The sequence below is a fragment of the Microtus oregoni genome, unplaced genomic scaffold (assembly GCF_018167655.1).
Source record: "Microtus oregoni isolate MIOR12 unplaced genomic scaffold, Mior012 000000F_ref0000247, whole genome shotgun sequence".
NCBI classification, from domain to species: Eukaryota; Metazoa; Chordata; class Mammalia; order Rodentia; family Cricetidae; genus Microtus; species Microtus oregoni.
In genome coordinates this window covers 30,486,809-30,511,890 of record NW_024543059.1, presented here as the reverse complement: position 1 = coordinate 30,511,890, position 25,082 = coordinate 30,486,809, and the positions used below count along the sequence as shown (strand labels likewise).

At 44.0% G+C, this 25,082-nt stretch overlaps 1 protein-coding gene across 1 annotated transcript in view; it reads right to left on the bottom strand.

The window, feature by feature from the left end:
* The window catches only part of Herc2 (HECT and RLD domain containing E3 ubiquitin protein ligase 2), a 161,150-nt gene that overhangs the window by 22,290 nt on the left and 113,778 nt on the right, over nucleotides 1-25,082 (bottom strand). The window contains exons 65-79 of the mRNA XM_041656580.1: nucleotides 23,742-23,967; nucleotides 19,532-19,703; nucleotides 17,558-17,744; nucleotides 17,028-17,168; nucleotides 14,920-15,111; nucleotides 11,235-11,388; nucleotides 5,777-5,884; nucleotides 4,285-4,416; nucleotides 3,668-3,826; nucleotides 3,467-3,585; nucleotides 2,647-2,772; nucleotides 2,073-2,228; nucleotides 1,437-1,552; nucleotides 1,148-1,346; nucleotides 219-433 (exon numbers count right to left, since the gene is read on the bottom strand). Coding sequence (XP_041512514.1) covers nucleotides 219-433; nucleotides 1,148-1,346; nucleotides 1,437-1,552; nucleotides 2,073-2,228; nucleotides 2,647-2,772; nucleotides 3,467-3,585; nucleotides 3,668-3,826; nucleotides 4,285-4,416; nucleotides 5,777-5,884; nucleotides 11,235-11,388; nucleotides 14,920-15,111; nucleotides 17,028-17,168; nucleotides 17,558-17,744; nucleotides 19,532-19,703; nucleotides 23,742-23,967 — 2,402 coding nt within the window. The remainder of the gene's footprint in view (nucleotides 1-218; nucleotides 434-1,147; nucleotides 1,347-1,436; nucleotides 1,553-2,072; nucleotides 2,229-2,646; nucleotides 2,773-3,466; nucleotides 3,586-3,667; nucleotides 3,827-4,284; nucleotides 4,417-5,776; nucleotides 5,885-11,234; nucleotides 11,389-14,919; nucleotides 15,112-17,027; nucleotides 17,169-17,557; nucleotides 17,745-19,531; nucleotides 19,704-23,741; nucleotides 23,968-25,082) is intronic.

Below are 25,082 nucleotides of genomic sequence, written 5' to 3'. Positions count from 1 at the left end.
TTCAAACCTCAAGACTTAATGCTTCCCTACCAGTACAGGAAGCACACAGGTAAGCTCATGTACAGAGACCTGTAGACCTGTTTCTGACAAATAAGTCATTAACACCATCTAACTTAAGCAGGTTATTCCAAGGGTTCCAAAAGGCAAAAATCAACACACGGTATCATCACGAAAACAAAGCAAAGAAAACATACTAAAAATGATATTTTCACATTTACCTTCTGTTGCCATGCCCCAACTTCCCATCTTCTGCCTCACCCCACGAATAAACTTCTCCTTCTGAAGAGAGAGCAAGGCAGTGCTTTCCTCCCGAGTTCACAGCGACCTTCTTAATGAACACATGCTGGATGGACTCCAGCAATGTCGGCGTAGACACTGACTCTGTCCCTCCGACCCCCAGTCTGCCACCAGCACCGTAGCCAGTAGCATAGAGCTGAGATGAGAAAGCATAAAAATTCCTGCATTTAGTAATCACCTCCAAAGAGTTAGCACTTTGTACATTTTTACACCAGAGGGCATTTTAACTTAAAATTAAAAATTACGGGAAACTTTAAGATTTTATATATCGTTATGGTTTGGAGTATTCTCCAAATGTCTATGTATAAAAACCTTGGTCCCTAAGGTAGTACTACTGACAGTTGATGGTGGGGACTTTCCTGTAGGTTACTGGTGGTAAGTCCATAAAGGTATCATAATAACTGCAGGACTGTGCTCCCTCCCCCCATCCAATGCTTTATCTCAATTTCTAACTGCTTTATCTCAATTTCTAACTATAAGGACAGAGTTCCTTTCCTCTCATCTAAAAGGAAAAATTATAAGCAGGCAAACTTGAAGATCACAGATATCTACAGAGACTCATGAGCTGCACTACAGAGAGAAGACTGACAGGCATCAGATGTTTATGATTTTTAAAAGAAATACAGCTAACAGATGTAGTGTACTTCAAAATAAAAATATGTATGAAGTAGTTAAAATACAACTAAAGATTATACAGAAATATGGAAGACCACTACCTGCTTTTAGTATATCATAAACATTCTTCAGATAGTAAATACAAGTCCTTACACACACAAAAATGAAACAAAATATCTACCCATAATGTTCTCAATCTTAACGACAGCAGAACACAAAAACATCACACCCTTACCTTCCCATCGGCTGTCACAGCAAACAGTGTCTGCTCTCCTCCAATCAACTGCACTGGTCTGAGAGTGGCCAGTGCTTCACACGGAGTGGGGACTTTGACTTTCGCACCTTCAATCCCTCCAAGCTGCCCCCGATGATTATGCCCCCACCCATAAATGGTTCCACTGCCACCAGCAGAGAGAGTCCAGTCATCCGGTCGCCTACAAGAAGCAATAAAAGAACATGTGGTGTTAGAAAGCCCTTTGTACACAAACGCTTATGTACGACGCTGTGTCTTGGTTCTGAAATACCTGTTCATCCACTGCACAAGCTGTTCATCCTGCTCTCTTTTAAAGATGCTGTGGCTCTCATGGAGAACATCCATGCTTTCGCTGTCTGCCATTAACTCGCGGATTTTCTTAGCAACCTACAAAGCATTATCATGAGATTATGAACCAAACAAATGAGCTGGGTATGGTGACTCACACTCGCAACCCCAGCACCTGCGATGCAGAGCAGAAATTTAAGGGCGCCTGGGCTATTTAGTGAGGTCCAGTCTAGGATATACTATGAGACCTTGACTTACCCTTTCTTCCTTACAAAAGGATAAAAAACAATTAAGGTAATAAAACAGGAGGAATCTCTAAATGGAAGTATGAGAATATACCAACATCAACATCATAATTTTATATTCAGTATGAAAAATCAGTATTACCACATCAACTCTGAGAAGGTAAAAGTCCATATCATAACATTAAATGTTAGTTACTTTGCTAAAAATTAATGTTAATTGGAAATTCATGTGTTATAGTGTCTGTTTTTAATCTATGAGTTTCTTTATGATTTTTTTTAGCAAAATAAACTATGGCTTATTATATTGGCATCTTTTTCATTATATTCACATCTCCAAAGCAATTACAAAAATAAAATAAGTTTATTTTTTTTACCTCATCAAGAAACAGACGAGGCAATGGGGTTCGTTTGTCCAGGGCCACAGCAACACGGGAGGCCATGCAATATCTTCGGAACCAAGCCCATTTATGGGTCTCAGCACAGCAAGGGAGTGTGTCTAACTCCAGGTCACAGGCAAGAGCTACTAGCACCTATAGTCAGTGAAGTTTGGAAACAGAGGGATACTCAGAAACACAGCTAATGTTTGAGCAAAGGCCACTGGCTGCCATCCCAAGATTTGAGGACGCTTCCTTGAGCGAGTTTCTAGGAGTACAACAGCTTCTGGAGACACAGGGCCCCAGACCAACAATTGCTACAACACCCACAGCATGTGCTAACTATTACCGTCTGCATGTCTCAAAGCATGCTAACGTGAGAACACAGCTTATGAAACGAAGGCTCTGATCCCAGAACCACTTCTTGGGATATATTTCATATTATTACTATTACTGCAATAATAGTAAGGACGGCTCCCAAAGAGTTTACAACGGCGTACTACCATAACAGCCCCCATGACTCTCCCAGCAAACGAGCTATGAACTACCACTTTAAAAATATGCCAAACGCTACCTTAAAGAATGGGCTATGGAGCAACTGTTTGCCGCCTCTCACAATAGGATCTTCATACTCAAACTGCCTTTGCAGAGCTTCCGGAAGGCCTTTCACCAAAGCAGCAAGAGCACTGCCTGTAAAGCTCTTCAAAGCAACAAAACAATATTTTATTATAGAAATCCATAATGCAGGGGAGCCCCTAGATTTGTTTCATTCCTGTAAGTAAAGGGTTTTATATCCCCTAAGGAAAAAAATGAGCATCTAAATCCCCAATTAGAAAAAGTCACCATGATTCTTCCACTCCAGACAGACATAGGCTAGAATCTCCCTGGTAAGCGCACCTCGTGGTGCTACATAGATTAATAGAAATGGGTTAAGAGGCTGAAACTAAGGGGCCAAGCAGTGTTTAAAAGAAAAAAAAAAGTATGTCTACAATGAAAAGGAAGTGTCAGCAATCAGAATGTTTGGTCTTGGTTTTAGAAAGCCACTCCCAGGGAACTTCCACTCTGGCACACAAATCCTGCCCATCTTCTCCTAGGGTTAGAAACAACCAGAATGGAACCATCTCATACAGTACAATAAAAGGAATGTGGGCAGTCAAGCCTGTAAAGTCTAACACAGACCTATACTCATAGGGGTCAATACGTATACACAGACATTAAAATAGACATCAGCCCAGCTGGAACCTAGCATATTCGGTAGCATGAGAAGAAGCCCGCACGTAACAAAAGGTCCCTGACACTTAGACAGACTTCCCAAGCCTTCTTGCTGGTTCAGAGGTTTTAATGATTAAAGCAGCACATTTATCCAAAAAGAGTCAAAAGTCTAGAAAGCATACCAAAGCTCTTGTTTCCCCATCGTTTTCTCCCAGGAGCCTGTTTATGTTAATCGACTGCCCAAATTCTGTGGTGAGCAGTCTCCTCAGTCTCTGAAGAGCCCACATCCTGTGGCTGGCCGCTGAAACAACAGACAGGGAAGGTCAGAAGTTGAATCGTCTTCTACCCAGGTAAACAGACATGACCAAGGAGGTTCCACTCACCTAGGGCACTCAGCTGAGCACACGCAGCCAGAGAGGCGGCGAGGCGAGGGACAATGCTTCTGTTGGAAGTGAGATTAAGTCGGAAGTCCAAGAGACAGGTCACTAGGTCCATGGATGGACAGGAGAGGACACAGCGGTCGGAGAGGAGGTCCTTAGGGCCTGTGAAGAAGTCCTAAAAATGTCCCTATGTGATATCATGGGGTCACCTCCTATGGAAAAACTCTCAAACTCAACTCCCAGCTGGAACACAGTGGGAAGTAAGGCCACAGCCCTGTCTAAGTCACTTACATAAGCCAACCATTTTGCTCATTGGTTGCTTGGTTTCCCCCCTGTACTGGGGACTGAACTTAGGGCTGTGCGTGCTTTGCAAGCATCTCAATCCTGAGTCATGCTCTTCAAACTGACATGCAACTGTGAACCAAAATCACCAACTCCTTTCTAGAGAGGTGAGGGTGGGGCTAAGCACTCTGACAAATGGATGGCGCAGGTGGCTCTTTGTCTGACCCTCCCTAGGCAGACAGCAGCAGCCAGTCCTTAAGTCACAGAGTGAAGTGTGCATAGTTCACTGGCTTGGGCAATAATTACAGCAAGAGGTTAATGACTAGAGCCCCTCTCACCTGCGGCTGGCATGATGGGATAGACTGTGAAGCGCCAGCCCCACCCATTCACAGACCCATCACTGATAAACTTCCACTTCAGCTCATCACCAGGGATGCGCAGCTCACTGGACCAGTCAGACCATTCTCGACCTAGCGGAGTAAAGTACATCCTGAGTTAGGACAATGCTATCATCTAACCAAAAAAAAAAAAAACTCCTTAGAAGCAAAGCAAAGATGTTCACACCAGGTCAGGCCAGCTGGCTCCTCAGCCCAAGACTACCCAAGCTCCTATTCACCATAGTCGAGGACTCTCTACCTCCCAAAGATTTCTATTCAGCCTCTGGAAAGCCTGGAGGCACATACAAATGCACTGCCCCACAGAAGCACCTACCACATGGGGAAAGACTGTACATACAACTAGGACACAATGTGTCAACCACAGGGAGGACAAGCCCACAGCAAGGTAGGTTCTGGGACACTTCTGAGTAAGGCAGAAAGAGCTAAAATTCCCACAAAAGGCAAATGTAAACAATCCAGCATGGCCAAGACAGGCAGTACTCAAGAAATGTGTGGAGCAGCCTGGTCAGATCCAAGGGTCTGTGGAGCTATGTCACAGCCTGTGCAAAAAAGCAGGAGATACTGGGCAACTCAATGCTGTAGGACCATGAGGCAGCTGCATGGGCACAGCCTGCTGGACTTCCTTCTCAACGCAGAGAGATCCAGTACAACTAAATATACTCTGAGAACTATTTTGACAGACATTTGCCAAAATGTCAGAAAAACCATGTCCATCATCCCTGTGCCACATTAACCCAAGGACTACATATACTCTGAGTGGTGAGACAGAGGCCACACACAGCCCACAAAACCTCAAGCATTTGCATACTTAGTCTTTCACAGGGAAATTTCTCCCCTGTATAAAAGAGGATGTCACTTAGTGGTTGAGTGCTAGCTACCATGCACAAGACCTTGAGTTCAATACACAGCATAGAGAGGTATGGGGTATGAATCATTCAAACACACACACCACCACCACCACCACCACCACCACCACCACCATTAAAATGGCCTGAAAAGAGACACATATCAACAATTCTAAACTGCTCAAAGTTTTTAGAGCACTGAGTTTATTAGCCCCTCCTGCTGACTTCATGGAGCTCAGCAGAGCAGACGAGAGAGACTACACAGCATGCCTCCCATCCACCACACACTCTGCCCCCCATGCAGACACAGCACTCCATGAGTCATGTCCTCATCGACATCAGTGCTACACGGGCTTCAGTATTCTCACACTAGACACTCAATAACCCCTCTGCAGTGGTACACAGCACACATCACACAGATCATATCTTATTTCAAAGTACTGAAAAGAGGAAAATCAAACCTAGTGTTTTACAACTCATTATCTCAGAGTTCCCATGGAATGAGATATCAGGGTCCTGCCTTGTGCTAACAACTGCACTGATGGAGCACTAGTAAGAACTGTCCCTACTTGCCCTCCCTTCTTCACCTGACCGCACGGACACAATCCTGTTGACACCATCCATGACAGTGAGAGGATCGTGGCGCCTCTCTGTGGAGCACTGCCGGTCAAACTCCACCCTGAGTCCTTCCGCACCTGGAGTATAAGCAAGCAGAAAACACAGTGGAAACTCCAGAGAGCAAGTAAAAGTTACAGTTCAGCAAGCATGAAGAGTGAGACCAAAACCACAGTTAGGAGCTGGCAAAGAACCAACACCAAAATCACAGCCTGATCAGTTTCCCCACCATTTGCCCAAAAAGAGCTCTGCCCATGGACTAATGGGCTGGAAAACCACCCATTTGGCCAAACCGTTCTGGCTATTCTCTCATCTCCAAGCAAGCTCCCATGTTGCAATTCTATCATCTGAACAAGCGTATAGCACATTATCAAGTCTGGAAGGGGTGGTAAGGGTAATCCTAAATGACCCCTAAGTCTGTGAGTTATAGACCGAGCCCCCCCATTTGGCACTATGAGAGATAAAGCAATCTTTGAGAGGTGGGAGGAGCCTTGTGGGAGGCCCTTAAGCCATTAGGGATGTGCTCACAAAAAAGATCAAGGGACTCTGGCTCCTTTCTGTCTGTCTCTTTGCTTCTTGGCTATGAGGTGAGTGATTTGTGTTCCACCCCTGCATGGTTTGCTGTGGCATGCTGTCTTGTGCTAACTGACTATGGGCTGCAACCTCCATAACTGGAAAGCAGAATGAACCCTTACTTTTTGTAAGCTGATAATGTCAAGCATTTTGCTATCATGAGGGAAAGGTAAGTAACAATACTGTGTTGTGGGAATTTCTGGCTTACAGCAAATGTGATACCTGAAATAAGGACAGACGTGTGGCACTGCACCCTTAACCTTTTGGGTGTTCTAGTAGTGGCAGAACTGAGCTCAACTGTGGGATGCCAGCTGGTGTTCACTCAGAATTGCTTAGTGTAAAATATCACATGCCTGCTGTCCAAAGCCCAGTGAGAACAATCAGCGGAGACTCTAGCGAGGGCATGGGAACAAAGGAGAAAGCAGTGGCCTTGGGCAGGACTTTAGATCACATCTAGTTAGAGACTGACTGTGCAGTTCTTCATGGACGCCTGAGAGCTCTGACTAGTTTTAAAGACTGGATTTGGATGTTGTACGAAGGGAGTAAGAAGTAAGGAGTGGGTTAAAAACATACTATACTGGACTGGCCAAGGTGGCACAGAGTTACTAAGAAATTATTTGGAACATGCTTTTGGTTGGTAGAAGATGGGTATGAAGTGAGAAACAGGTAAGAGGATTTCTGTCTTAAGATAACTGCTAGGTAGAAATTGAATTGAATTTTGTTCAATTTCTACTGCATGTATGTGAGCAGTATGTGTGTATGTGTGAGCAGTATGTGTGTATGTGTGAGCAGTATGCGTGTATGTGTGAGCAGTATGCGTGTATGTGTGAGCAGTATGTGTGTATGTGTGTATGTGTGTATGCATATATGCATGTGTGTATATGTGAACAGTATGCGTGTATGTATGAACAGTATGTGTGTGTATGTGTGAGCAGTATGCATCTATATGTGTGTATATGTGAACAGTTGTGTGTGTATGTGGGAGCAGTATGTGTGTATGTGTGAAGAGTATGTGTGTGAGCAGTATATGTGTATATGTGTATATGTGAACAGTATGTGTGTATGTGTGTGTATGTGTGAGCAGTATGTGTGTATATGTGTGTATGTATGCATGTGTGTATATGTGAGCAGTATGTGTGTATGTGTGAGCAGTATGTGTGTATATGTGTGTATGTATGCATATATGCATGTGTATATATGTGAATAGTATGTGTGTATGTGTGAGCAGTATGTGTGTATGTGTGAGCAGTATGTGTGTATATGTGCCTATGTATGCATATATGCATGTGTGTATATGTGAGCAGTATGTGTACATGAGTGGTTACATCCAGGACCTTGTCTTTGGATAGAGTCTGTCCCTGGCCTAGAACTCATCAATTTAGCTACACTGGTTAGTCACTGAGTCCCAGAGATGCATCTGCCTCTGTCTCCGCTGGCTGGAGCCCGATGTGCCCACTTCTTTTACATGGGCTGAGGACTCAACTTAGGTTCTCATGGTGACACAGAAAGCACTTTATTGAGCTACAGCTACAGCTGGTGTTTTTGTTGTTTTGTTGATGGTGGTCTGTTCTGGGTTTTTGGTTTGTTTGTTGTTGTTGTTTTCTCTTTTTGTTTGAGACAGGGTCTCACTGTGTAGCTCTAGATGTCCTGAACTCACTCTGCAGACCAGGCTGGCCTTAAACTCACAGAGATCTGCCTGCCACTACTTCCCGAGTGCTGGGATTAATGGTGTGCACCAATATAACCCGTCATTTTTTTTTTTGTGATTTTGAGACAGTCTCACTCTGTAGTCCTAGCTGACCTGGAACTCACAGGATTTATAGGCCTGCCTATACCTCCTCTGTGCTGAGATTAAAGACTTGTGCTACCATGAACAGCTCTGTTTTTAAACTTTATCATGAAAGTACAACAGATTAAAATTAAAATAAAACTAGATAAAAAAATATGTTCCTAAACCCTACCTCATTCTTAAGTTCATGATAATGAACTGCACATGAAAATTGAGCAAAATAAAAGTATTAAAACTTATTTTTAGAAAAACCAAAAGTTTGGAGTCAGTCATACCCAAATAGAAAATGAATACAGGCCAGAAAGGTTCCACAAACCACCAAGAATTGCCACCATCATCTCAAAACAACAGAAAGACACAGACAGTAAGGAGCAAAATCAGATAAAAATTAGGAATACCAAAAAAAAAAGTAAGTGCTAAAACTCACAAATAACTTACAATAAGGATTTTTTTCAAATGAAGACTTAAACTAGAAAAAGACGACTCAGCACAACATGGTGCTGCTAAAATTGACAGAAAGAATCAGAGGTAGACACATAAGGAAGGAAGTGTCAAACCCAAGACCCAGACATCACCCGCTCTGGGAAGAGAACTAAGTTAGGGCGGAGCATCACAAAATGATTCAAGGACCATGAGGAACTAAAGAACACACCTCTATCTGAGAATATCACCTGGAATGGAGAGTGTGTGTGTGTGTGTGTGTGTGTGTGTGTGTGTGTGTATCCCCCAGTACTTTACTGCAGAAAAGCACAACGATTTAAATGAGGAAACAGTAAGCTCACACTTTCACAGATGAATAAATCATCCAAGGATTAACACCAGAAAAGCAACCTTCACAGTTCAAGTGTCAAGACAGCAGTGGAGCCGGTTGAGCCAGGGACCTACAGAGGAATTTACTGCATGCTCAGACAAAAGGCTAAGGGAGGAACATTTGATGCAGTAAAGTTGAGGCTACAGAACAACTAAAACAGGCAATGCAATATCTCTAAGAGTTAATGCGGCAGATAAGAGCTCAGACCAAGGCTACTGAGATCTGAAGAAGAGATCCTGTCAAATGGTGTTTCTAGTAATTGACCTTCGTAGTGACAGAATTAATATCCCAAATCTGTTCTGGTCAGGATCCGATATAAAAAAAGAGATGCAGATGTGATGGAACAAGGCTAACAGAATCCACAGGGAAGTCAGTCATTGTGTACATCTACCCATCCAGTTCATTCCTGTCACCAAAAATGTCTACAATGACAACACAGTAGCAATAACTCTCTTAGCGCCGAAGTGTGAGCTTGAAACCACAGCCAATCCCAAGTGGAAGGCAGAACATACAAGACAACCCTAGAACTATCTGCTACTACAGACTACATGGGAGCTAGCAACAGACCACCAAAACGACTTTGAAGGCCACACTGTCTAGAGATGTGTGTGTGTTTTTTTTTTGTTTTTTTTTTTTTTTTTGGTTTTTCGAGACAGGGTTTCTCTGTAGCTTTGGAGCCTGTCCTGGAACTAGCTCTTGTAGCCCAGGCTGGTCTCGAACTCACAGAGATCCGCCTGCCTCTGCCTCCCAAGTGCTGGGATAATGACGTAAACATATAAACACTACATGGGGCACTTGGAGAAACGACAGGGGAAGAATTCACTCCCTTAAAACACAAGGGGGAAAAAAAAATCAAGTCTGTATCCTGCCTTTCTCGTAGACAGTTTCCCTAGGTAGCAAACTAAAAAATGAGGGAAAACACCTTTCTAAAGTATTCAAGTTGATAAGTAAGAAGGAAGCAGTTCAGCCAACAGTACTACTTCACAACCTCCAATGGAGCCATAACATTGGTGCTGAGCAGCAACAGCAGCTAACGTTCGAAGATGTGCAGATACAGGTGCATTAATGAAGCTCTAAGATGTGCAGATACAGGTGCATTACTGACACTGAGATGTGCAGATACAGGTGCATTACTGACACTGAGATGTGCAGATACAGGTACATTACTGAGGCTCTGAGATGTGCAGATACAGGTGCATTACTGACACTGAGATGTGCAGATACAGGTGCATTACTGACACTGAGATGTGCAGATACAGGTGCATTACTGAGGCTGGTAGAAACCAACAAGAAAGCTTGCCGAGTGATGAGACAATGGCATCCTGAATCAGAAGGGCCAGGCTGAGGAACATCCTGAATTGTGGGAGTGTACAAAAACAGAGTTGGTCTAAGGAAGGTAAATTCAGCCACCTGAAGCCTCACCAGAGAAGTCATGTAGCAGGTGAAAGAGAGGAGTGGAAGGGGAGGAGAAACTGAAAATGTACTATCGAGGAACAGAGCCTGTTGGAATTGTACATCAGAAGTGCTAAACACCAGGATGACTCATGTCACAGGATGTGAGCATTGCTTCTAAAGAGCTGGTCAGCAAACTTCAAACATAAGTCTTAGGGAAAGGGCATTCACCTAACAGCTGACAAGATGAAATTTATTTGGTGCATGTTGTAGTCAGCTGCAGCTATCAGCCTGGAGTCAGCAGAGGACCTGCCAGGTCAGATTGGCCTGACTGATGGTTGACGTGAGAGGCCCAGCCTACTGCAGAGAGCACAAAAGAGCTGTGGGTAGAAGCCTTGCACTTCTCCACTGTAGCCAAGTGTCAGTGTGTGCACCAGAGTCAGCTGCTGTGCGCTGTGTCCACTGAAAATGCCTAGAAACAATGACAACACAGCAGCCAGGTCTGGCTGCATGAGAAACCACTAGTTGAGTATGAGCTAGTGAGCAACACAGTGAGTGCTATCGCTCCATGAATTCTGCTCCAACTCAATACAGACTGGAACCTGGAGATAAAAGTCAAATAAGCTCTCTCTTTTTTTAATCTCAAGCTACTTTTGGTAATAGTGTTTATCACAGCAACAAAAAGAAAACTAATATAGTGCAGCTTCTGTGTTACATTTTATTTGACAAAGATTTCAGAAAAATATCTGAAATGATCCAATTTCTTATTTTCACAAGAGGGCAATGGTTGCCCCTGTGGAGGAAGCTGTAAAACAAGCCTTCCACAGACGGGCCCTCACAGCCTTCCCAGGGTTGGTTCACATACCTGGTATCTTCACTGTGCCACTGGTGGAAGTGTCATCTGTGTAGGGATGGCTACTCTCTACCACCACAGGCTGGGAGGAAAGACGGCCACTCTGTGAATCTGTAGCCACATCTTCTAACTCAGTTACACAGAGCTCCAACAACATGTCTGCCACCTAGGAAAGAACCAGAGATGAGTTGATGCTGCCCCTGGGTCATGCAGGGCCTACGCACGCTCATCCTGCTCTCTGCTTTCTACAGGGACAAGGTGGTTCATACAGAGTTAAGGGGCTGGGAAAATGGTTCAACGGTATGTAAACATGCAGACCTGAGATCAGATCCCTCGATTCCATGTACAAAGCCAGGTTATGGCAATGCACACCTGCGTTTATTGTGCCTAGGAAGTAAAGACAGGCTGTCCTGTCTTTCTAGCCAATCATTGTGCTCTGGGTCCAGTGACGGACAGCATCTCAAAAAACAAAGTATAAGAGTAATGGATGAGGGTGGTGGTGGTGCACACCTTTAATCCCAGCATTAGGGAAGATGAGGCAGGTAGATCTCTGTGAGTTCAAGGCCAGCCTGGTCTCTAGGACAGGCATCAAAGGTACAAAGAAACCTTCTCTCAAAAAAAAAAAATGGATGAAGACACCACATTCAGGAAGAGGCTTTGGGGGACCGGCGCGCGTGCAATAAGGAGAGCAGATCGCCCTACTACAATTAAATCAAAGAGGTAGGCCTTTGGTTGGCCAGGTCACTGGCACACAGGGAGCCTGGTCCTGTCCTGAAGACCCTTCGGAGGGGTGAGAGGGTTCTTGGCCTGTGGCAGGAACCAGGAAACAGAGTGAGGGCATTTTGTAAGCGGAGCCCTTGGCCAGTAGGGAAACCTGATCCGGTTTTTAAAAAGACCCATTAGATAGGATCAATAGGAGGAGATGGGCAGGCGCCAAGGCAAGAATTCACCCAATAATCTGAAAAACAACATGAAAACACCAGAACCCAATGATCTTACAACAGAAGTATTTGAACAACCTAACACAGAAGAAGTGGAAAAAATTGACTTTATGAAGGCAATAGAGTCCCTTAAACAACATGTAAAAAATGCCCTTATAGAAATGGATGAGAAGTATAACAAAAAGTTTGAAGAAATGAGTAAATACGTACATGATACCCTGGGAAACCAAGAAAAAAACGATCAAACAGGTAATGGAAACAATTCAAGAATTGAAAACTGAAATGAAGGCAAGGAAGAAAATACAAACAAAAGGGTCATACCTAAATATAATAAAAGCTATATACAGCAAGCCGACAGCTAACATCAAATTAAACGGAGAGAAACTCAAAGCCATCCCGCTTAACTCAGGAACACGACAAGGCTGTCCACTCTCTCCATACCTCTTCAATATAGTGCTTGAAGTTCTAGCAATAGCAATAAGACAACATAAGGAGATCAAGGGGATTTGTATTGGAAAGGAAGAAGTTAAGCTTTCGTTATTTGCAGATGATATGATAGTATACATAAGCGACCCCAAAAATTCTACCAAAGAACTCCTACAGTTGATAAACACCTTTAGTAATGTGGCAGGATACAAGATCAACTCCAAAAAATCAGTTGCCTTCCTATACACTAAGGATAAGGAAGCAGAGAGGGAAATCAGAGAAGCATCACCTTTCACAATAGCCACAAATAGCATAAAATATCTTGGGGTAACTCTGACCAAGGAAGTGAAAGATCTATTTGACAAGAACTATAAGTCTTTGAAGAAAGAAATTGAAGAAGACACCAGAAAATGGAAGGACCTCCCTTGCTCTTGGATTGGGAGGATCAACATAGTAAAAATGGCAATTCTACCAAAAGCAATCTATAGATTCAATGCAATCCCCATCAAAATCCCATCAAAATTCTTCACAGATCTGGAGAAGACAATCATCAACTTTATATGGAAAAACAAAAAACCCAGGATAGCCAAAACAATCTTATACAATAAAGGATTGTCTGGAGGCATTACCATCCCTTGACATCAAAAGAATATTTAAAAAAAAAAAAATGGGGTACAGACCTAAACAGAGAACTCCCAACTGATGAACCTAAAATGGCTAAGATTCCATTCTATACCTGTAAGAATGGCCGAGATCAAAACAAAACAAAAAACTGAGGACAACTTATGCTGGAGAGGATGTGGGATAAAGGGAACACTTCTGCATTGCTGGTGGGAGTACAAACTTGTACAACCCCTTTGAAAATCAGTATGGCGATTTCTCGGATAATTAGGAAACACTCTATCTCAAGACCCAGCAATACCACTTTTGGGTATATACAAAAATGATGCTCAATCATATCACAAGGACATGTGTTCAACTATGTTCATAGCATTGTTTGTCATAGCCAGAATCTGAAATCAACCTAGATGCTCCTCAACCTAAGAATGGATAATGAAAATGAAAATGAAAATGTAGTACATGGAGTACTACACAGTGGTTAAGAAAAATAATGACATCTTCAAATATGCAGACATATGGATGGATCTGGAAAAATACATATTGAGTGAGATAACCCAGACCCAGAAAGACAAATAGAATATGTATTCACTCATAAATGGCTTTTTGACATAAAGCAAAGAAAAACCAGCATACAGGCCACAACCCCAGGAAAACTAGACAACAAAGAAACCCTAAGAGAGATATACATGGGTCTGCATAGGAAAGTGAAAAAGACAAGGTCTCCTGACCAAATTGGGAGCATTGGGGTCATGGAGGAGGGTGAAAGGGGGAAGGGGAGGGAGGGAAGGACAGAGGGGAGCGGAAGAAATGCGTAGCTCAATAAAAGCAATTAAAAAAAAGTGAGAATTCCTGCAGGGCAAACAATATCAGACTAATATCTAAAGAAAAACTAGTGGCAAACTGTAAACCACACAGAAAGACTAACTTAGTAAGAATAAGGTACACAGTGCTACCAACACCACTCAGGTTCTTGCCACCATGCTTGATGGCCTGAGTTCAATCCCTGGAACATATAATGGTGGAAGGAGAAAGAAACCAATCCTTAAACATGTCCACACACACACAACTAACACAAGCTAAAAAATGAAATAAAAATAAAATAATGTGGATTTTGTTGTTTTTGTTGTTTTTGAGATAGGGTTTCTCTGTGTAGCCCTGTCTGTCCTGGAACTAGCTCCTTAGACCAGGCTAGCCTCGAACTCACAGAAATCCACCTGCCTCTGCCTCCTGAGTGCTAGGATTAAAGGTATGTGCTACCACCACCCAGCAATAACAATTTTGCTTTTAAAAAAACAAGAGTTAGAGAGATGGCTCAGTGGTTAGAAGTACTTGCTGCTCTTCAAGCATCCTAGGTTTAGTTCCTCCCACCTACACAGTGACTTACAACCATCTGTAAATCCAATTCAAGGGGATCCTATCCCCTCTTCTGGCCTCCCCAGGTACCATGTGTGAATGCGATATGCACAAATTCTCATACGCAATTTAAATGAATAAACAAATAAACGAAGGAATGAACAAACAAACGAACAGGTAAATAAATTAATACATGTTTAAAAACAGATATACATACTAGTTCTAGGCCGGATAGAAGACATCACTGGGAGAACAGTGTCACATGTTGTCATAAAATAAAGGACTGCTCCTCACCCTCAGTGACACCACACGTGAAGATACTGGGTGCCGCAGAGAACACTGGCCCCAGGACTCACCTGTGGGTAGGCGGTGCCCATGCCCGACAGCACAGCGGAGAGCACATCCCTGCCCCTGTCTCCAGCCCTGCTGCAGACTGACAGCTTGAGCAGGTCCACGACCACCCGGGTGTCATCAGCAATCAGCAGACTGGTGAACTCATCCAAAGACTGGGGCTCTGGACCTGATGTTTTACTTTGGCTTTCAACATCCTAAAACAATTGAAAATGAACAGTTAAAGAGAAAATGGAATATGGAGAAATGAAACTGACCAGCTGAGTCAGGACATGTCAGCAATGGGGAAGGGACATCAAAAACCAGATCAAGACATGATGACCCCAAAGTCTCCACTGAAAAGCAAGGAACTATTTTACAGAGCTACAAGAGCATCCATCAAAGAATAATGCCTTCACTATAAAATGCAGTTTGCTGCTGTGACCACCTAGGCAGCACAGGTAGGTGACACAGCATGAGACTGGAAGGAGGCCACGGCACGTACAACCTACCGCTACTTATCAGATTTTATAACTTTCCTCTAGATCTCCTCAAGTCTCCCACAGAAACTTATTTAAAATTAATCCTGTGTGTATAACACATCATTCATACTATCAACTCCCCTTGGGTTCCTCAGAAAAGACATTTTTTAAACATTTTTAGATAACATTTTTAAATGTGTTTACTATTTTTCTACAAGACGTGGAAGAAGCCCTGGGTGAATGTGTGCTGCTGTCATGGGTGCAGTCATTTCAAGGCCCTTAGCCTCACACACACTGGAAAATGAGAAAATACCATGAGTGGGGGTGGGGAGAGAGATCAGACTCAGATAGCAATGGCAAAGCCTTCCTTTCTGGCCCAAGCATGGATGCTGTAGTATGTGCAGAAAATGTTCACCATGGCTGTGGTTTGAAAGAAAATGGGCCCTCAAAGGGAATGGCACAAATAGGAGGTATGGCCTGCCTTGTTGGAGTAGATGTGGCTTTGGTGAAGGAGGTGTGTCACTGTGGAGGCAGGCTTTGAGGTCTCAATGTTCAAACCACTCTCAATGAGACAGACGCTTCCTGCTGCTTGTCAATCAAGGACTCTCAACTTCAGCACCAAGTCTGCACACTGCCACATCCCCTAAGACGACGATGGACTGACCTCTGACACTGTAAACCACCCCACATTCCCATGTCCCCCACGATGACAACAGACTGACCTTCTGACACTATAAACCACCCCACACTGCCACATATCCCACGATGACGACGGACTGACCCTCTGACACTGTAAACACCCCACACTCCACGTCCCCCATGATGATGATGGACTGACCTTCTGACACTGTGAACCACCCATTGAATGTTTCCTGTATAAGTTGCCGTGGTCATGGTGTCTCTTCACAGCGACAGGAACCCTAACTAGGACAACAGCTTTTTCCTCCCAAGATGTTTTAAGGCCACAGACTGTCCCTCTATGAGATACCCCTCTATGAGATACATGCTATACTTCAAGGTTTATCAGTCACAGAGCTCTCCCTTAAACTTCAGAGAGAGTGGCACTAGTATATGTTACTTGGAAAAAAACTACAGTTTATAGATGTATCTTTTAGTTAAATGCCTTAGTTTGGGTTTTTATTGCTGTGAAGAGACACCATGACCACAGTAATTCTTAAAGCATACATTTAATCGAGGTGGCTTGCTCACAGTTTCAGAGGGTCAGTCCATTATTGTCAGTAGATGTGCTGGAGCTGAGTGCTCTATCTTGCAGGCAACAGGAAGGTAACTAACAGCTGCACTGAGGGAAGCTTGAGCAAAAGAGACCTCAAAGCCCACCCCCAACAGTGACACACTTCCTCCAGCAAGGCTACACCTCCTAATAGTGCCACTTGCTTTGGAGCCATTTTCTTTGAAGTCTGTCAGTATTTCACAGGGAAGCAAGGGTAAGGAAAGGTGGCAAAGGAGAAGAGTGAGAATGGGAAGGAGTATCTCATAGAGGAACAATCTGTGGCCTTAAAACATCTTAGGAGGAAAAAAACTGTGACTGATAAACCTTGAAGTACAGCATGTTCTAGCTTTAAATATGACTCTTGAACTTTTGAGTACGATTAAGGCAATTTTATATTTCAAATCAAAGAAGATCTCTTGACCTCTTTGGTTTTGGTCATGGTTTCTGCGATAATGCTGGCAGCTCCTGGGTCATCTGTCACTGGGATAAATGGCCGAGATGAGGCTGAGGGAGCAGATGGAGTCACAGCAGAGGGGGTCACAACATCCTCAGAGGAAACAATCTAATTGGAGAGGAACAGGGAAAACACTTGTCACTTTCTGGGATGACCCAGCACTTATACCACATTCCTAGCTAGCACCCTAGTAAGCCAAAGCAGCCCTAGAAACATCAGGCACACAAACCACTCTGCCCCAGCTCAGGTGTCTCTAAGGAGTCTTTTCCCAAACAAGCTAACAGTTTTCAACTTTCTGATTCCCAACATTTCAGAATTCTATTTAGTGACTTTTTAACAGCATACATCTATTTTCATTTTAACACTAAGAAATTCTTTAAATAGAATAATTTTACCAAGTCAAACTCAAACCAAATTGCAGACACAAAGCTTAAGTGACAGAATGAGTAGAATTCCTTCCCTTTTAAATTCAACACAGCCTAAAGCTGCCCCTTTACCTCTCTCTTTTCTTGCCATAGATTTGGACTCAGTCTGTCCTCAAGATCAGCAGCCAGCATGCCTTCCTCTATGTTCATGGGGCTGGCCATTGCCGATGCATCAGAAGCAGGTGCTGAGGAGGAGAAGGAGGGACATTCCACTGGGGCGAGCATGCCGGCTGGCATCAGGGCTCCAACCACCGCATCTCTGTCAGGACAGAAGGCCAGGACTATGGTAAGCCACCCTGTCATCTGGGCACCACAAGAAGCAGCAGGAAGGGTCAAGTGCTTACTAACACTATGTCCTCATTTTTATAGACTATGAATAAATGAGTTTTAAAAAACTACTGTGCATTTTTAGCCAACAGCTCTAAGCTAAAATGTATATCCCAATCTTATTTATAGGTATAAGACACATAGTAACATTTCAGTCCACAACTGTGATTTTATATGACTATATCAACTAGAAAGGTCCCAGTGAATTTAATTTACATGTATATGAGAAAGTTCTTTTTTTTTTTTTTTTTGATTTTCGAGATTTGTCTTTTTTTTTTTTTTTTTTTTTGGTTTTTTCGAGACAGGGTTTCTCTGTGGTTTTAGAGCCTGTCCTGGAACTAGCTCTTGTAGACCAGGCTGGTCTCGAACTCACGGAGATCCGCCTGCCTCTGCCTCCCGAGTGCTGGGATTAAAGGCGTGCGCCACCACCGCCCGGCGAGAAAGTTCTTATAACATTAATATAATGCATTTTTCAGAATGTAACCTCATTATTATATTAAACAACACATGGCTGTATTTTAGCAGACACAAGTAACAACAAGAGATGCCCAACCTGTAGGTCATGATCCCTTTTGGGGTCTGAACAATCCTTTCACAAGGATTACAGATATCCTCCATCTCTATTGTTTATGTTATAATTCATAACAGCAGAAAAATTACAGTTATGAAGTAGCAAGGAAATAATTTTCTGGTTGGGGTCACCACAAAATGAGGAACTTTATCAAAGGGTCGTTGCATTAGGAAGCTTCTCAGTAAAAGCTGAGCAGAGTAAGCCTCTAGCTCAGTCTAGGAAAACCTGCTGAGCTGCTGTTGAAGCTTAGGAATAGACAGTTGATGTTATGAAAACCTGATACAGTAAGAGCAGATTAACTGTCCCCTGATAACTGCTTTGGGCTTTGCTCCTAGGTCTGTAAGCACGACTCTCAGTCCCCAGCCAGGACATATACCCTGTGGTCGAGCACTGCTGGGAGCTGGTAAACAGGGTCTAGGGGAGTCCTGGGGTCAGGAAAGCATGTCACTGAGGGGACTGGAACATGGCTTCCTTCTTTCTCAACTTTTGACCATGAGGTAGGCAGGTTTTGCTCTGCCTCTGGCTCCCACTATGACATACTTTCCAGGGGCCCAAACCTGGGGCTAGCCACTATGGACCAAATAAAATCTCCCTCTTTCTAAGCTGAGTGTCTCTGGTGTTTTCTTAAATGCTGGGAAGCTGACTGCAACAGGCTCTAAGAAGAGCAGCAAAGGAGTATGTTAAGACAGTGAGAACCACCTTATCACGTGGATGAAAAGAGCAATCTTTTTTGGAGACAGGGTTTCTCTGTAGCCCTAGAAATCACTCTGTAGACCAGGCTGGCCTCCCGAATGCTGAGATTAAAGGCGTATATCACACCGCCCAGCAAGAATAATCCTTTTAAACAAGACCTTAAATTAGCATCAATTCATTCTTCCTCTTACCTAATACTGATATAGAATTATCAACAAAAATGAAAACATCTTTAAGCCTGATGTTCTGATTCATGTTTCAATCATCAGCGGGGTTTTGTCTGTAAGGCACCAAGAACCCATCAATCATCAGCATGAATGTGTGACTCATAACTGTACAACTAGTAGCGCTAACGACTAATAACACAACATTTTCATAAACATCTGCTCAATTGCAATACTACAAACTATAAAGTTCACAGGGAGGCAGGACTTACAAACCACCACACAGCCTACCTGGCATACATAATCTGCAGTGCGGTAAGAATGTGTGATAAGGCCTGCTGCTTGGCCAGGTTTCCTTCCAGCGACAGGAGGATCTTGGCAAGAGAAGGGCGATTGGGCTTACAGTTATTTGCACCATTTATCTTATTGCTGGCAGAAGAAGAATCAGCATCTGAAGGCACACCTAAAAAGGGGAAACAAAAACCAAAGCTGTTTTTAAGATCACAGATTGCTTGATTGCTTGTTCTCTATGTGGTTTGACCACTTAGGCTATCTTGAAAACAAACCACAGCCCACATTTTGCAGACGTCAGCCAGACTGGCAGACCCTATGATTCACAATCCTCCTTCCTAGGCAGTCAAAGCCTCAGCATGGATAGGGAGGGGCAACCATTATCAAATGATGGCTGCTGGAAAAGAAGTCAGTTTTCTTAAGAGAAGATTGCCCTGAGAGGGGACCCATGCTCCACAGACCAAGCACATACAGGCAACACTAAATTGACTCAGTAAGTATTGGGGGGGGAGGAAGTGATGAGGGGACAGAAGAGAAACTAGAGGGGACAGAATGGGGTCCTGGATTTAATCTAAACATTATAGACAAGCATGATTTTTTTTTTATTTTGTTGGTTTGGTTGTTTGTTTGTTTGTTTTTAGACAGGGTTTCAGCATGTAGCTCTGGCTGTCCTAAAACTCACTACACAAAGTTCACATTAAGGCAGGATTTACAAACCAACACACAAGAAGCTGACCTCTAACTCACAGAGATTTGCCTGCCTCTCCCTCTTGAGTGCTCTGTAATGAAACACTACAACGAAAAACAAGTTGGGGAGGAAAGGGTTCATTTTGCTTGCACTTCCACATCACAGACCATCGCTGAAGAAAGTCAGGGTAGGAATTCAAGGCAGGAACGAGAAAGCAGGAACTGATGCAGAGCCCATGATGGAACACTGCTCGATGGCTTGTTCTTCATGGCTTTTTCAGACTCTTTCTTATACACTCTAGGACCACCTGCCCAGGGCTGACGCCACCCACAGTAAGCTGCACCCTCTTACATCAATCATTTATCAAGGGAATATTCTACACTCTTGTCTACATGTGATCTGAAGGATGTAATTTTCTCAAGAGTCCTCTTCACAAATAACACTACCTTGTGTCAAACTGATAAAACTGACCAACACAGCCATAAAATGCTGTGTTTTACTATAGTACATAAAAGCTGTAGTAAAAGTTCCTGAAAATTTCTTATGAAAGAGAATGAAAAGAACTATTCTTGTAAAATAATGTAACTACATTATACCCAGAACACTTGTACACACATACGCAAGGTAAAATGTACTGGTGTATGGTACGTAGCCAAAAATTACAGGGCAGGCAGAATGCAATATAACACAATACATAAATCACAAGAAGTATAAATCAGCCAATGAAATCAACCGGAAGTTGACAGAGATATTATAACTAGTAAAGAAAATGCTTATCTAGTCCAAAAAGCAGGCAGAAACATGACAATATGAGAACAGCCAACATCTGGGAAAGGAAACCTCCAGGTAAGGCAGTGACGAGAAACAATCTGTATGACTAGATCAAGGAGAAGTTAGGACAGGAGCAGAGAGGGAGCGAGGGAGGGAGAAGGAGAGAGAACATGGCCAAGCTTTGGAAAGTCACAAAAGCAGTGTGACAGGACACCAGAAGTGCAGAAAAAACAACAGGTGATGCCAAAGGAAGCAGACAAGGCCAAAGACTCCAGCCACAGAGCTCCTGGCCGAGGGGGAGGTAAGCCAGGCAGCCCTGGACATAGTGAGCTGACATCCTGATCAGAGGACAGGCCCACACCCACATAAAAACTGGACAGATTCTTCTGGCAGGCATCAGCAGTGGACAGGAATCCCATGTTGTCACTCCATATAACTTGGGAGGTTGTTAGCTAGGTGCCATTTTGAGAGGAAATCTTCTGCTTAACACAGAACTACTCTGGGAGTCTGAAAACAGAGAAGACCTAGTTAGGAAGCCCGACATTCCACAGTCCTGGGATGAGAGACAGCCCTCTCAGGATGAGAAGCATTAAATATGCATTTTGTGCAGCAGATGGGGCACTGCAGGAAGCCATGTTCTCTTTCATGTGGACCTTAGCCTTCAATCTGTAGATAAATGTGTTTAAGTTTGAGTACCCACAGAAGAAACGAATGTCCAAAGGGGCGATGTGGAGGGCAGATGTCAAGGGAAGGACAGAATGTAGGTGGTAAGAAGGGTGAACAAGCAGGGTTAAATGCGATGGGATAGGGTAGAGGTAGCAACACAGGCAGAGCTAAGTAGCACTAGAGATCTTTGACAAACTCGCAAGGAAACCTACTCTGTAGCAGCTTCCTAAAATACAGACATATACATAAACATCTATGAAAGGGATTTAAGTGGAGTTGCCTTGAACTGGGAGATAATGCTTTTCCCAGACATCATGCACTACCAAATATAAGTTCCAGTGTCAAATACAAGTTACCTCTTTTTGAGTTACTGAGACAATTGTTTGCTTTCTTTTTCTGAGTGTTTTTAGAAACTGAACCCTCAGTAGCAGGCTGCTCTATAAGAAGACTCCCCAGGGCTGGGGAGATGGCTCAGCAGGTGAAGACGCTTGCTGCCAAGCCTGATGTTCCCACAAGTTGGCCTCTGCCCTCCACAGATTTAAAAACAACAGTCAACAAAAGGAAGAGAAAGAACTGAAGTGGGGAGAGGCTACCGGCTCTCAAAATTTACTCTCATGGCTTCCCTCCTCCAGGAAGGCTGCGGCTCCTCATGACCTCCCTTAACAGTGCAACCCACTGGGGAAAAGTACTCAAATGCCTTGCCTGTGAGGGACACTTCCCAATCAAGCCACCACAGTAAGTAAGCACACTCAAAGGTATTTAACGTGAGTCAGCCCACAGTAAGAGGCCATCACAAGCCCATCACAAGGGCAAAACCAGAGCTCAGGGAACACTGGGAAATAAAGACAGCAATGTCAGAGACCAGGGCATGTGCTACATGATATTATCGGCATGATTCTAAAGTATGGTCACCTACACAGCACCAACATGACAACACCACCAGCTGGCACCCCAACGTGAATGGGAGAAATCTCACAAGGCCGCACAGATCAATGAAGTAAGCTATCAACTAATGGCTGCTAGGCAAGGCGGGAGCAAAATATGATTCAGTCTTCTCCAGGGACCAGTACCTGATAGGTTATCCAATCTCAAGTGGTCAGCCCTAAGCACATGTAAATAGGAGTAACACTAAATGGATGCAGTAGGGTGTGTGTGTGTGTGTGTGTGTGTGATAACAACTAAAGGGAGGAGTCATAAGTGGAGTGCGGGTGGGGACAGTTGAAGAGGGGGAGTGAAGTGATGTAAACACAGTAGCCATGTAAATAAGTTAATAAACAGTCCTTTGGGGACAGGACATGACAGTGCTCTCATGAGCTTAGTAGCTGTGTGTGGCTACCTGCAGAAGACCTGTCCAGGATCAATACTGGATCAATATTCTGCCATGGAGTGGAAAAGGGTTCAAGAGCCCCCGTTCCTAAGGGAGGATCTATCAACAACTGGAGAAGGAGTCAATGTTCCTCTTAAAGCCCCACAACCAGAAGTTACGTATACATAGCACACACTGGAGTCCGTGGATTATTAAACTTTTAAAAAAGAAGGTAAGAATGGGAGGAGACAGGGAAAGGGCAAATCTGGGAGGAGTTAAGGGGACGAACTGAGGGTGAAGATGAACAGAGAACACAGTAGGAAATGAGGATAGGGGAAAATCGGATTATTCATCTATTGCTAACAAGAATACAAAAGAGTCCAGTTATTATAAAAACAATTTGACAGTTTCTCATGGCATGCACTTGGAAAGACATTCTTGGGCATTATACTGAAGAATCAAAACTTGCTTTCACTCACAAAAAAAAAAAACCACCTTGATATGATAAAAAAATTAATTTGTAACAACCAAAAATCACAAAGAACTTAAATGTCCTTCAATGACTGAATAAAACATGAAGCAGTATTCAGGAACCAAAAGGCCTCCACTCTTGACACAAACAGCCATCTAAGTAAACAAAGCAACACACAGGAAGATCATCTGCACAAGTAAGACTGGACAGTAGTTGCGCATACAAGAGATGCAAGGGTCAGCCTGCAGGCCAGCAGAGCACAGCCTTTGTCAGCAGGACCACACGCACCTAGGCGGCCATACGTTACCTAAGTAGGAAGCACCCAGCGGGTCTCTTGCCGTCTGGAAGAGGACAGGTTCGTGGACAGAGGGTGTGGCTACGTCCACTGTCGTCCAGGCTACACTATGTGAGGACCCACAAGCCACTCGAGTGATCTTCTGGCCCTCCAGGCCCTGCACCAGGGTGGGCTTTCTGTTAACTGTGGTCGTGCCATTGCCCTGTTGGCCATGGTCATTGTCCCCCCAAGCATACACCTGTTAAAGGGGGGAAAAATTACATTTTTCAACTTTACATTATTTCTAAAAACACTTGAAAATGCACAAAACATGTCATGGTCCTTGAAAGAAAAATATCATGCTCATTTGTAGGGATAAGTCCCGCCCCTTAGGGGGCGTGTTCGCCTCTGGCTAATGTCTGCCTATAAATTTGGCGAGCAAGCTCCAAGCGCTTGCTTCTGCTTTCCTGGTCTCCGCAGGAACGGTGGTTCTGTAAGTCTATTTCTACATTAAAGCTATATATATATATATTTTTACACTCTGTCTGCATTCGTTTACGCCGCTACATTTTGGCGTCCAACGTCGGGCTATTTTGCCCCCGACTCAAGCGGGTAGCCCGCTACCTAACACAGCACCCTCCCGGGTGCTGTTTTTCAGTTCGTGACTCCGGCCCCAGTGCCGAGTCCGAGACCCACTCGGCAACACAGGCCCATTCTGCCTGCCTTGGCTAAGTTTTGCAGCGGAACCCCACTGCCTGAATTAGCAGAAGCTCAAGTACTTGCGGTTTTGCAACAAAAGCTGCCACAGTGTCAGATTTGGTCTGTTACAAAGTGACTTGGCCGGTTGTGGTGGTGCACGCCGGTAGGATTTGCTGAAGGAGGCAGAGGCAGGAGGATCACAAGTTTGAGGCCGGCCAGGCAGTGGTAGAGCACGCCTTTAATCCCAGCACTTGGGAAGCAGAGGCAGGCAGATCTCTGTGAGTTTGAGGCCTGCCAGGCCTTGGTAGTGCACGCCTTCAATCCCAGCACTTGGGAGGCAGAGACAGGAGGATCTCTGTGAGTTCAAGGCCAGCCTGGTCTACAAGAGCTAGTTCTAGGACAGGCTCCAAAAACACAGAGACTCCACAGCTCTCTCGGGAGCAGACGCCTGAGAGAGATGCCATGCCCCAGTCCCAGGATGAAGCTCCGAACCAGGATGGACTAGGCTAGAATCTTCCCGGTAAGACCGGTTCTCACAGATTACTAGAGATGGGTTGATCGGGATGTGAGAATTAGCCTGTAAGTGCTAGAGCTAAAGGGCCAAGCAGTGCTTAAAAGAATACAGTGTCTGTGTAATTATTTTGGGGCATAAGCTAGCCATGTGGGCGGCCGGGT